This window comes from Garra rufa, chromosome 7 (genome assembly GCF_049309525.1).
Source record: "Garra rufa chromosome 7, GarRuf1.0, whole genome shotgun sequence".
Lineage (NCBI taxonomy): Eukaryota > Metazoa > Chordata > Actinopteri > Cypriniformes > Cyprinidae > Garra > Garra rufa.
In genome coordinates, this window is record NC_133367.1 from 44,214,929 (window position 1) to 44,226,967 (window position 12,039).

At 34.6% G+C, this 12,039-nt stretch overlaps 1 protein-coding gene across 1 annotated transcript; it reads left to right on the forward strand.

Moving 5' to 3' along the window:
- The first annotated feature begins 2,059 nt into the window (after positions 1-2,059).
- Positions 2,060-11,139, forward strand: LOC141338652 (kininogen-like). Its single transcript, XM_073844253.1, has 7 exons — positions 2,060-2,392; positions 2,840-2,956; positions 5,748-5,820; positions 6,805-6,977; positions 10,308-10,418; positions 10,615-10,707; positions 10,797-11,139. Exons 1-7 carry the CDS (start codon positions 2,195-2,197, stop codon positions 11,070-11,072), a joined length of 1,041 nt encoding a protein of 346 aa, XP_073700354.1. The 5' UTR covers positions 2,060-2,194; the 3' UTR covers positions 11,073-11,139.
- Positions 11,140-12,039: the final 900 nt, after the last annotated feature.

Here is a 12,039-nt window from a genome sequence, read left to right on the forward strand (position 1 = left end):
GTTAGGTCTGAAATATTCGTGGTGCCACTTTAAGGCTCCTGCCCAAAATTTAGTGCCACCAAGACATCAACTGTCACTAATATTTGCCATGCTTTTTCACGGGAACAAAATGAATTCAGTGCCTCAAAAGCTATAATGTCACAGCAAACACCACTCACTTTAGATATGTATAAACTGAGTGTTTTTTTTTTCTTTCTAATACTAGAAATTTGAATAATTCATTATGTAAACATTAACAGAAACTTTCCTAATGGTTCAACCATGTGTATCTGTTTTAAAACAAAACTGAAAACTTAAGAGCGTTTATCAAAAGCAGCACTTTAGAACAAAGTTCTTTGCAAGTGTATAATTTTTTTTTGCATTTTGTAATGTGTGAACGATGCAGATCGCTTAGACACGTCTGTTCACACTTTGTGTGCTCTGTTCATTTTTTACTTCCCTTTTGCTCTGTGTGTGTGTTCAAGTTTCTTGTGTTTTTCTATTTTTTGGAGTGTTTTACGTTTAAATGACTTGGTGCAATCCATGTTTTTATAGTTGAATTGAAAAATTATCTTACTAATAATAACTACATATATGAAAGAATGCAACACATTTTTTTTGTTGTTGTCCAGATTATTTAAAAAACACGTAAAAATGTAGTTCATTTTAAAAACTGACTTGAATACACATTTTCCGAATTAAAAGTTATAATTTTTTTGCTGCTTCAAAGTAAAAAAAAAAAAGATGTTGACTAGATTGCAATAAAAAAAGCCATTTTATGTAGTTATTTTGATGCCAAAAATGCATTGTTGGATCTTTTTGACCTTTAAAAAGACATCTCTACATCTCACACAATGAGCATTCCTCTGGGCTTGTTTGTTTCTTATTAAAAACAAAAAACCAAAAGGTTATGTGTGATCCTGGACCACAAAACCAGCCTTAAGTAGCACACACATATATATATATATATATATATATATATATATATATATATATATATATATATATATATATGTAGCAATAGTCAAGAATACATTGTAAGGTTAAAAATTATCGATTTTTCTTTTATGCCAAAAACAAATAGGGTATTCAATAAAGATCACGTTCCATGAAGATATTTTGTAAATTTCCTACTGTAAATATATCAAAACCTACTTTTTGATTATATGGATTGCTTAGAACTTCATTTGGACAACTTTAAAGGCGATTTTCTCAATATTTTCATTTTTTTGCAACCTTAAATTCTAGTTTTTCAAACTGATGTATCTCGGCCAAATATTGTCCTACCCTTTCCATACATCAATGAAAAAACTTCTTTATTCAGCTTTTAGATGATGTATAAATCTCAATTTCCAAAATTGGAACCTTATGACTTTTTTGTGGTCCATGGTCACATATTTTTGGCAACTTGAACAAAACTGTTCATTAAAACCATTTTATACTGCAGCATTTTGCTTTTAAAATTTATGTTTAAAAATGACCTGTTTATAAGTAAACTCTCCTCAGTATATTGAAGTACTATCTCTAAAGGCTAAATTTGGTGGCAGATCATGTCTTTAATTCCATGAGAGCAAAACACACAGCACAGGTCAAAGGTAGAGGGGACAAAGTATGGCCTTAAATACACACTGCTGCTTTTGTCAATTTACTTAACGCAACTTTGCATTCTTACAACTGCTACATGCTGCATTTTTGTCTCTGTTATGAAGCACTGGACCTCTCTTTAAAAAAATTACGTACACTAACATGGAATCTGAAGAGAGTAGAATAAATGTATTCTGTAATCAATAAACGTTTGATAGACAAACTGAACGGCCAAACACTTTCTTTTTGCCTGATAGCCAATGTTTGAGTTCAGAACACATGGAACTCTCTGAATTGATTTTTTTGGAACAGACTGTCTACCTAAATAAAATGTTAAAACGGTGATCCGATGTTAATTTGTGCACCAGCGTGTCAAGGTCTCTGTGAAGGTCTCTCATCATTGGTTTGGAGCGGAGGTTCAGAGAACTGCGTGTTGTGGAGAGCATCTCAGACGAGTAAACATTTGCATTACATCTGCTGAATACCTCCGCACCATATTTGGACAGCTGGAGATACAGACACAGAACTGAGCTTTCTAGCAGTGAGTAAATCATTACAGGGGCGATAGAGTCCAGCGAAGACACTTCTGAACCCTCTCACTCCAACACTGCTGGGTTTTCAGAGGAGCGCAATGATGCGGGACAAGATCTTGATGCTTTTTGCTCTAGCTTGGCTTTATTCTTCTGGAGGACTTGGACAAAGTGACATTAAAATTGCGTGTGATGATAAACGCGTGGAGAATGTTGTGAACTTAACTCTGTCCACGCACAACAAGATATTGACTGAAGGTGCTCAGCTGGCTCTCTATGAAATCCTGGAGGCTACAAAGGTAGGATGTAGTTTTGCTTTTTCAGCTCTAAGCAACTCTAGCTTCTGAAGGTTCCATGAAGGACATCTATGGAATCTTATCAATGCACAGAAGGTTCTTTATTCTATATTCATTCTAAGTAAAATGGTTCTTTTTTCAGAACTGTTCACTGAAAGGTTCTTTGAGAAACCCTTCTATGGCATCCCTGTGAAAACCCCCTTATGTTTAGGAGTGTATCAATGCAACAGTAGAACCTTTCTTTGTTCCCCAAAGAACCTTTCCCTAAACAGGTCTTTAAAGAGCAATTTTACTCAGAATGAAGAACATTTGAATCATCTAAGAACCTTTTTTTTTCTACTATAAAGAACCTATTGTGGAATGGAAAGTTAAAGGTTCTTCATGGAACACTCAATGCCAATATAGAAGCTTTATTGTTAAGAGTGTAGCGTAATATGGTCATTTTCACAGGCTCAGAATGAATCGTCAGAAACAGTGTTCGTACGGTTCACGAGCAGAGAGACAGACTGTCCCGCAGGAGGAGACAAAGTTTGGCATGAATGTGACTATCTGCAAGAAGCAGATAAGGTAAGATCTTATAAATGCACCTACATGATAATCTACTGCTGCTAAAATAAACCTTTACATTTAGAAACAGTTATGTAGAAAATCTCGGGTACCTGCTGCAACAGTCCACTTGTCAAGACAAACTTTAAGTTGGTTTGAAAAAGTCTGATCAGAAAGTGTGAAAAAGTGTAAAAGTTTAAAAAAAAAAGTTGTAAAAACATTTGATGGTTTTCAGTCCGATAAAGATTGAAGTTTAAAGTAGATTTGAAGCTTAAAGCTTGATTGTTTTGAAGACAATACAGTCTGTCAGATGGATGGATAGATAGCATGTTTTAACATGTTGCTAGCATGTTTCTAACATATTTAGCATGTTACTAGCATGTAGCTAACATAATTAACAATTTAATAGCTTGAGTAGCATGTTGCTAGCATGTCTTTAACATGATTAGCATGTTGCTAGCATGTCTCTAGCATGATTAGCATGTTTCTAGCATTATTGTAACATGATTAGCATGTTGCTAGCATGTTGTAAGCATCATTAACATGTTGTTAGCATGTTTCTAACATGATTAGCATGTTTCTAGCATGTTGTAAGCATCATTAACATGTTGCTAGCATGTTTCTAGCATGATTACCAAGGCACTAGCATGTTTCTAAAATGATTAGCATGTCATTAACATGTTTCTAACATGTTTCTAACATAATTAGCATGTTACTAGCATGTTGCTAGCATGATTAGAATGTCGCTAGTATGATGTTAGCATTAGCATGTTGTTAGCATGATCAGGAAGTTACTAGCATGTTTTTAGCATGATTAACATATTGTCAACATGTTTCTAGCCTGATTAGTATGTTTCTAGCATGTTTGTAACATGATTACAATGTGTATCATGTTTTTAACATGTTTCTAACATGATTAGCATATTACTAGCATGTAGCTAGCATGATTAGACTGCCGTTAACATGATGTTAGCATTACTAGCATGATTAACAAGTTATTAGCATGATTAACATGTTGTTAACGTGTTTCTAGCCTGATTAGCATGTTTCTAGCATGTTTCTAGTATGATTAGCATGTTGTTAGCATGTCTCTATCATGTTTGTAACGATTTACGTGTCAATAGCGTGTTGCTAGCATGTTGTTAGCATCATTAACATGTTGCTAGCATGTTTATAGCATGATTAGCAAGACACTAGCATGTTTCTAAAATGATCAGCCTTTTGTTAACATTTTTCTAGCATGTTTCTAGACAGATTAGCATGATTGGCATGTTGTTAGCATGTTTCTAACATGATTAGCATGTTACTAGCATGTTGTTAGCATGATTAGAATGTCGTTAGGCAAGGCAAGGCAAGTTTATTTATATAGCACATTTCATACACAATGGTAATTCAAAGTGCTGTACATAAAAAGGAATTAAAATCACAATAGCATAAAAATCATAAAAATTTAAAATAATAATCACAACAATAAAAACTAAATTAAGAACATTTAAGATGATTTAAAAAAAAGAAAATGATTTCAAATTAATTAATACAGAAATGATTATACATAAAATAATGCAATCTGTTCGGACGTAGCACGTTAGCATGATGTTAGCATTATTAGCCTGTTGTTAACATTATCAGGAAGTTACTAGCATGTTCTAACATGATTAACATGTTTTTAGCATTAATAGCATGTTATTATCATGTTTCTAGCATGATTAGCATGTTACTAGCATGATTAGCCTGTCGTTAGCCTGTCGTTAGCCTGTTTCTAGCCTGTTTCTAATATGATTAACCTGTTACTAGCATGTTGCTAGCATGATTAGAATGTCGCTAGTATGTTGTTAACATTTTTCTAGCATGATTAGCACGATGTTATCATGTTTCTAGCATTATTAACAAGTTATTAACATGATGTTATCATGTTTCTAGCATTATTAGCAAGTTATTAGCATAATTATCATGCTGTTAGCATGTTTCTAACCTAATTAGCATGTTGTTAATATGTTTCTAACATAATTAGCATATTGTTAGCATGTTTTTACATTATTATCAAGTTATTAGCATGTTACTAGCATGATTAACATGCCGTTAAGCTGTTTCTAGCATGTTTCTAACATAATTAGCCTGATACTAGCATGTTGCTAATATGATTAGAATGTTGCTAGAATGATGTTAGCATTAGTAGCCTGTTGTTAGCACGATTAGCAAGTTACTAGCATGTTTCTAGCATGATTAACATGTTGGTAACATTTTTTCAGTATGATTAGCAAGTTGTTGAAATTTGTCGTTAACCTGTTTCTAGCATGTTTCCAGCATGATTAGCATGTCGTTAGCCTGTTACTAGCATGATTAGAATGACAGACAGCATGTTTCTAGCATGATGTTAGCATGTTTCTAGCATTATTAGCAAGTTATTAGCAGGTTTTTGACATGTTTCTAGCATGATTAGCATGTTGTTAGCATATTTCTAGCATGATTAGCACGTTGTTAGCATGTTTCTAGCATGATTTGCATGTTATTAGCATGTTTCTAGCTTTATTAGCAAGTAATGTATTACAATATTGCATTATTCCATAAAAAAATACCCAAGTAATTGTTTTACTTAGTCACATTTTATGGAAAGTAATGCATTACGTTACTTTTGCTTTACTTTTTGGACATTACGTTACGCGTTACTTTATTAGTAATTAGAAAAAGTAATCTGATTAAATAACTCGTGTTACTTGTAATGCATTGCCCCCAACACTGGTCATTTGTGCCTAACAGCAGCCTTTGGTCATGAATACATGTATGAGAACATGTATGTTTTGTGGTTCCTCAGGCACTCATAATCTGTCACGCCAAAGTCCTGTTTACAGAAGCAGCTCAAGAGTTACTGTTACACGACTGTTCAGGTATGTCACATGTTGTATAATGACTGTAATAACTGCTATTTAATGCCTTTTTACTTTAACCTTATAGTGCACACAGTCATTTTTTCCGTAGTAAAAGTTACAAAATGCAGAAAATAAGGCACAGACAAGATTCAGATTCCCTCAGATTCAGGCAAGGTTTTTTTGAAAACAGATCAAAATTGAAAAACTTTGAAGCCCTTTTTTTAGTTCTAGTATGGCCATCATTACTATACTTTGCCTTTTCAGGGCTTTTGTGACAAATTGATTAAAAATAACATTCAGTGAACAGTTCTTCAAAGAACCATTTTGAAAACATTTAAAAAAATCTAAAGAAACTTTTTCAACTATAAAGAATCTTTTTTGCATTTTAAAGGTTCCATGGATGTTCAAGATTCTTAATGGAACCTACAATTTTAATAAAGAACCTATATTTTTAAAAGTGTATTTTATCACCACCCATAAGGCAAGTGTTATCCAAATAAATCTGACCTTTTCAGAGGACTAGAAAAGACTTAGTTCTTAGTTCTGCTCTCGCAATAGCAGCCATTTTTTAGATAATAGAGTGTGTACTCCTCCTATAATTTTACTGTAATTTTAGTTACAGTATATATTGTCTTTACCAGACCTGCTTACATGTAATCTGGATTACGTAATCAGATAAAATTTTAAATTACTTGTAAGTACTTACAAGTAAACACTCGTAATTAGACAGTTACTTTTTATGGGGTACCTGCTTACATATTACTCACACAATAGCAAAAAATTATCCATAATTTATTGATTCGCCCTAATTCCTGTTTTTCATCTTTTGAGACTTCTTTTCATTCAAACATTGTCCTATCTCCTTTGATTTGTGTGCCATATTGTTCTTCACCAGGAATTTGTCAATTAAACAGTATTTTTTAAAATGCTGAGAGCTATGGAAGTATGGTTTTCACCAAAGCATATATCAAATTTTACTCTTTCCCAAACTTTCTCCGACAGCCGAACCAGCTGTTTCATCTAAAGTCGCCCCTTGTCTGGGCTGCCCTGAAAAGATCGACCTACATCGTGAAGAACTGAGGGAACCGCTCATTCACTCTTTGTCGAAAGCCAACGGTGTGATCAACCATGAGCATTTCTACATCTTTAAGGACTTGACATTGGCAACCAAACAGGTAAATGATTTCTTTTCATGTTCTTGCAGCTCAGCAGGCACAAAGGACACATATTTGATTCCCAGGGAATGTGTTCACAGAGAAAACCAATGGCCTGAATGCAATATGAAGTGACTTGGAGTAGAGGCAGTGATGGAAATAATGGCATTATAAATAAACGGTGTTACTAACGACGTTACTTTTTTCAGTAACAAGTAATTAAACAAATTACTGTTTCCTTGTTACAACATGGTGAAATGTGGTGTTACTATACCACATTATATTTTTTTGTGTTTGCGGCGCTTTTTTTGTGTTTGCGGCGCTTTTTTGTGTTTGCAGCGCTTGTTTTGTGTTTGCAGCGCTTTTTTTGAGTTTGCAGCGCTTTTTTTGAGTTTGCAGCGCTTTTTTTGAGTTTGCAGCGCGTTTCCGTATTTGTGTTTGCGTTGCGAGGATTTGCAGCGCCTGTGTTATCAAACTGATGAAGATGTTTTTTTGTTTTTTTTGTCGTTTTTTTCTGTTTGCATGTGTTTTTTAAGTTGCAGCGCGTTGAGCTCTCTCGGCCACTACACATTTACAGGGTATCCGCGGATCCTTAAAAAGTCTTAAATAACGTTTTTCTAATATAAGGCCTTAAAAAGTCTTAAAAAGTCTTCAATTCAGTTTCGGTAGGTCTTAAATAGTTCTGGTCACATGTCCGCTAAAATATCTTCAGTCTTCATTACTTAATTTAGGTCCTGATGGAAAATATATCACGTAACGCATAAAGAAAACGCCGTTCTAACAGCGTCTTTAAATACATTTTGACCGCTCCCAGAACCCATACCGTAAGTCCGCGATTAGACGTGCATGCAAAAAAAAGTGCGGCTGGCGTGACCGTGTGTTTTCAAGACGCGACTGGCATGACCGCAGTGTCTGACGGACTGAAGATTTTTTTTCCCTCCCCCTGCGGTAGTTACTGCGTCTTCAGACAGAATCGCAGTAGCGGAATACAGGTCCAACAAGCTTCTTTTCTGTATATAATGGTCTCAATATTAATAATAATAATATATATAGACCGAACAAACAGCCTGATTAAAACTGAAGTGACACAAATAACCAGCGAAGCATCGTAAGGCAAGAAAGATTCCTATTTTAATACATTCAACGTAAACAGCAATTGATAATGGATAGTGTATTTCTGGTCTCTTTGTGACATACTTTAAAACAAATGAGCGTAACAGCACACATAAAGAAACTCTAAAAAAACACACTGAGGCAACAATTGAAAATGTATAGTTTATTTATAACATGATATAGTAATATACCAAGGGAGCTTTTTGCTGAATATTCTCATGATACAAATGTTACATTAATTTTAGTTTAATAAACTAGTTAGTCAAGTAGTTACTTGCATTTTAGACAAAATATTTACTGTTTTGTTCTGTTTCACCAACGGAAATAGTTCCAAACAAGAATCACAGCAGAAGTATAGCACATTCTCCAAGCAACGTTTTACTACTAAACGATTCAGCGTTTGGCTTGAATCACTTGAAATAACTCAATAACTCGCTCATGAAGTGACTTACCGCCACCTGCTGGTAGTTTAGTGTTTAAAAGGATGCGTCCCCACCCCAACATTTCTAATTTGTACATTCATAAATGTATTTAAAACGTTATTCTCATAACATCTTTTATTGCACTTTTAATTTTGCAGTGTAAATTAATGTAATCTGACTGCTAACAGCCATATAGAATTTGATAAATTGTAATCATTTCAAAGGTGATTCATACATTTCAAAAGTAAAAAAAAGGGCTCAAATCAAATATGCAGCTTTAAGACATAAAAGCTAATAGAGCACTGATGAAAATATTGCTTCAGAATGAATTGTTTACATCACCAGATGTCTCTAAGTGGTACTTTTATGGGGATATTTTGTGTGGAATAGTATCTGCTGATATGAAAAGTTCACTGTATATCGGAGTAATAAATAAAATTTATGAGAGCCATGAAATATTGTTTACTTTTTACATTAAAGAAATTAAATATTGCATATATGCATGTAATATAACGTATATTTCCATTACAGGTTTAGGTCTTAAATTTCATAAAAGGTGGTATTAAAAAGGTCTTTTAATTTTCACTTGTTCATATCTGCAGATACCCTGATTTAAGTATACTTGACTTATACTTAGAAAAAGTGATTTTATTATATATTTCAGCTCTACTTGTGCTCTGAGAACCATTGTTAAAAGCTAGGGGCACTATTGCACATCTTCTGAACAGAATTTACAAAACACAAGTGAAGAAGAAACCGAAACAACAGATGCTCCCACATGTAATCTAACACAATCACCAGACATAAAACAGCATCAAAACCATCGATATGGAAAACTGAGTAACGTTATGAATAAAATGTAGACCCATGAAGAGGCAATAATGACTGTCAAGCTTTGGGGGGTTAATCAACTCCATCTAGTGCACTGATATTTGTATACTTAAAGATATACTTGAACTTTACTTAAGTATACCTGATAAAATAAACTTGAAGTATACTTCTTTTTGGTAAGGTTAATTGAGCTCACTGAAGCGGATTAACTTGATGAACGTTCACGTTTGTTTACGGAAATGATGTGGCTCCGCACATCTCACATGGACCGTGGGTGTGATTACATTAAAAGATGAGTTTAGACAGGAAAAACCGGAGCTCGCGTAGGTATCATACAGATTTCTTTATCAGAGATCAATTTGTTTTGTCATTTAAAAGTAGCCATTTCAAGCAATCTATACATGTATTTTTTATGTCTGTAATGTTCAGGTTGTTTTATTTACATGTCTGTGAAAAGAGGCAACGGAGACGAGACGGCATAGAATGCACCCTGTGTATTTTCTTTATTTTACAAAAACACATTGTTCTGTTGTAATTATGATTATACTGTACCTTATTCTTATCTGTGGGATGTTTTTCATGACCCCAAAAATGTGATATTTAGCCCCTGGAAGGTGTCTCTCACATTGTCCCATAGCAACATTAAAATAGAGTAGATTAGTGTACAATGGTTTGTTCGTTTAACATATTTTTATTCATTTAAAGGACCACAATAATTACTTTCCCTGGTAATTAGTTACTTTTATAATGATAACTCAGTTACTATTTGTCACTATTTGTCATCACTTATTTAAAGTAACATGCCCAACACTGGTTAGAGGCATCTTCCAAATGCATGAATATCAATGTAAAATCACCTTTTTTTTAATTTGTTTAATCCATTGGACTGTTTTTGTTTTTTTGTCAGATTGGTCAAATGTAGACTGGTTGACCTCATGTCTATCAAGGTTAATGTTGCGACATTGTTGATCTTCTCTGTGTGTAGGTGGTTGCTGGATTCAGGTATAAATTGCAGTTTCAGATTGAGAAGAGCAACTGCACCAAGGCAGAATTCAAATCAGTTACTGAGGAGTGCCACCCAATGCAGGAAAAAATGGTACCATCCAAAATCACTCAGTAACATACAGTATATACATACGGTATATGTCATAACATTTTGAATGCTAGTCTGATTTAATAGGTTTTTAATTTGGTCTGAGATGGCACAATAACACTGAAAGTTCTTTGTCTGATCAATTTTAAGGAAAGTGTACTTGTGTACTTGTAGCATCTCACATAAGGTTGTTGTTTAGGAGGTTATGCAGTGTAACTCTACTGTGGATGTGGCTCCTTGGAGGCACGAGGGCCCAGAAGTGCATGTTGAATGTGAGGAAGTGGTCATTAAGGTGAGACACCCCATCAAATAATTGATTTTTTGCACAGCATTGCAATTGATTTTCAATAAACCCATCGATGCCCAATGTCTTGTTTTCAGACTGTCACAAGATTTAAACGGCCACCAGGCTGGTCTCCTCTTCGGATCATGCCTCAGTCGGCTCCAAAGACACAAGTCAAGGAATCCTCAGAGGAATCCAAGGAGAGCATCAGCCCGACCCAAGGCACGCCGCTCAACTGTCCTACCAAACCCTGGAAAGAGTTCAAGCCGGTCATTGCCACAGCTCCTCCAGCTCCTCCAAACGCTACAGAGCCTTCACAGCCGAACCCGACCGGAGCAGACACTGTGTTCAGCGACCAGGATCTGTTAAGTTGAGCGGCCTGTGTGTGTGTTTAAATGAGTACCTAAAATAATAAAGTAGGAAGGTTGAAGTGAAATTCAACTATCATTCTTAGAATGTGTTTTTTTTTTGACGTTTTGAATAAAGTATCAATCATTTATTTGTGGATTTTACAAAAATTCACACTACATTGTCATATATTTCACAATAAAGACCAAGATACAAATATGCTGTTTGATGAATTGTTGGAATTGTGATGCACGTCTGCACTGTGTCCATTATTAGTCATGTTTTACAAATTCCAAACCACATCCATCTTAATAACGACTATTAATTTTGTATTTAATCATGTATAAGTGCTATACAATTGTCGATTAAGACTGAAAGTAAGAAACTCCTTATATTCAGGTGTGCATAAATATTTTCCAGTTCATCTTTTCCAGTTAAAATGAGCCAAAACGTAAGTTTGGAAAAGTCAAAAATTATTAAATTCCCATGAGAAGGATACAATAAAAATGCAATACTGCAATCTGCAAAGTTAAGGGATGACCATTGGACAGCGAAATCCTTGTTGGGTCAGCACGGGTCAGAAAAAACGAATTTAGAATTAGGTTGAAGAATTAGGTGTGAAACCATCAAGGACCATTCAGTCTCCAGTGCCACCATCTTCCAGAACTGCAACCCACCTGGAGTCTCCAGAAGTGAAATCTCTCAAATTAACATGCTAAGAATAACATGCTGAAGTTTTGTGAAATAGGCCTACATGAAGACTTTTGAAGATTTTTATAGGATTTATAGACAGATAAGTTGAGAATGACTCTTGAAAGCATCCAGCATCACATCTTCTTTTACCACTTGTTTGAAGGATTTATCTTCAAGAATCTGGCAGTAGTTTTGGGAGTTCATTTTTTTTTTTGTCTGTCTCCTATCCTGAGAAGCCTTTCTTGCAGAGATGAAAACTAACTGCCAAATTTTTGAAGTTAAGTTCTTGAAAGAGTGGTA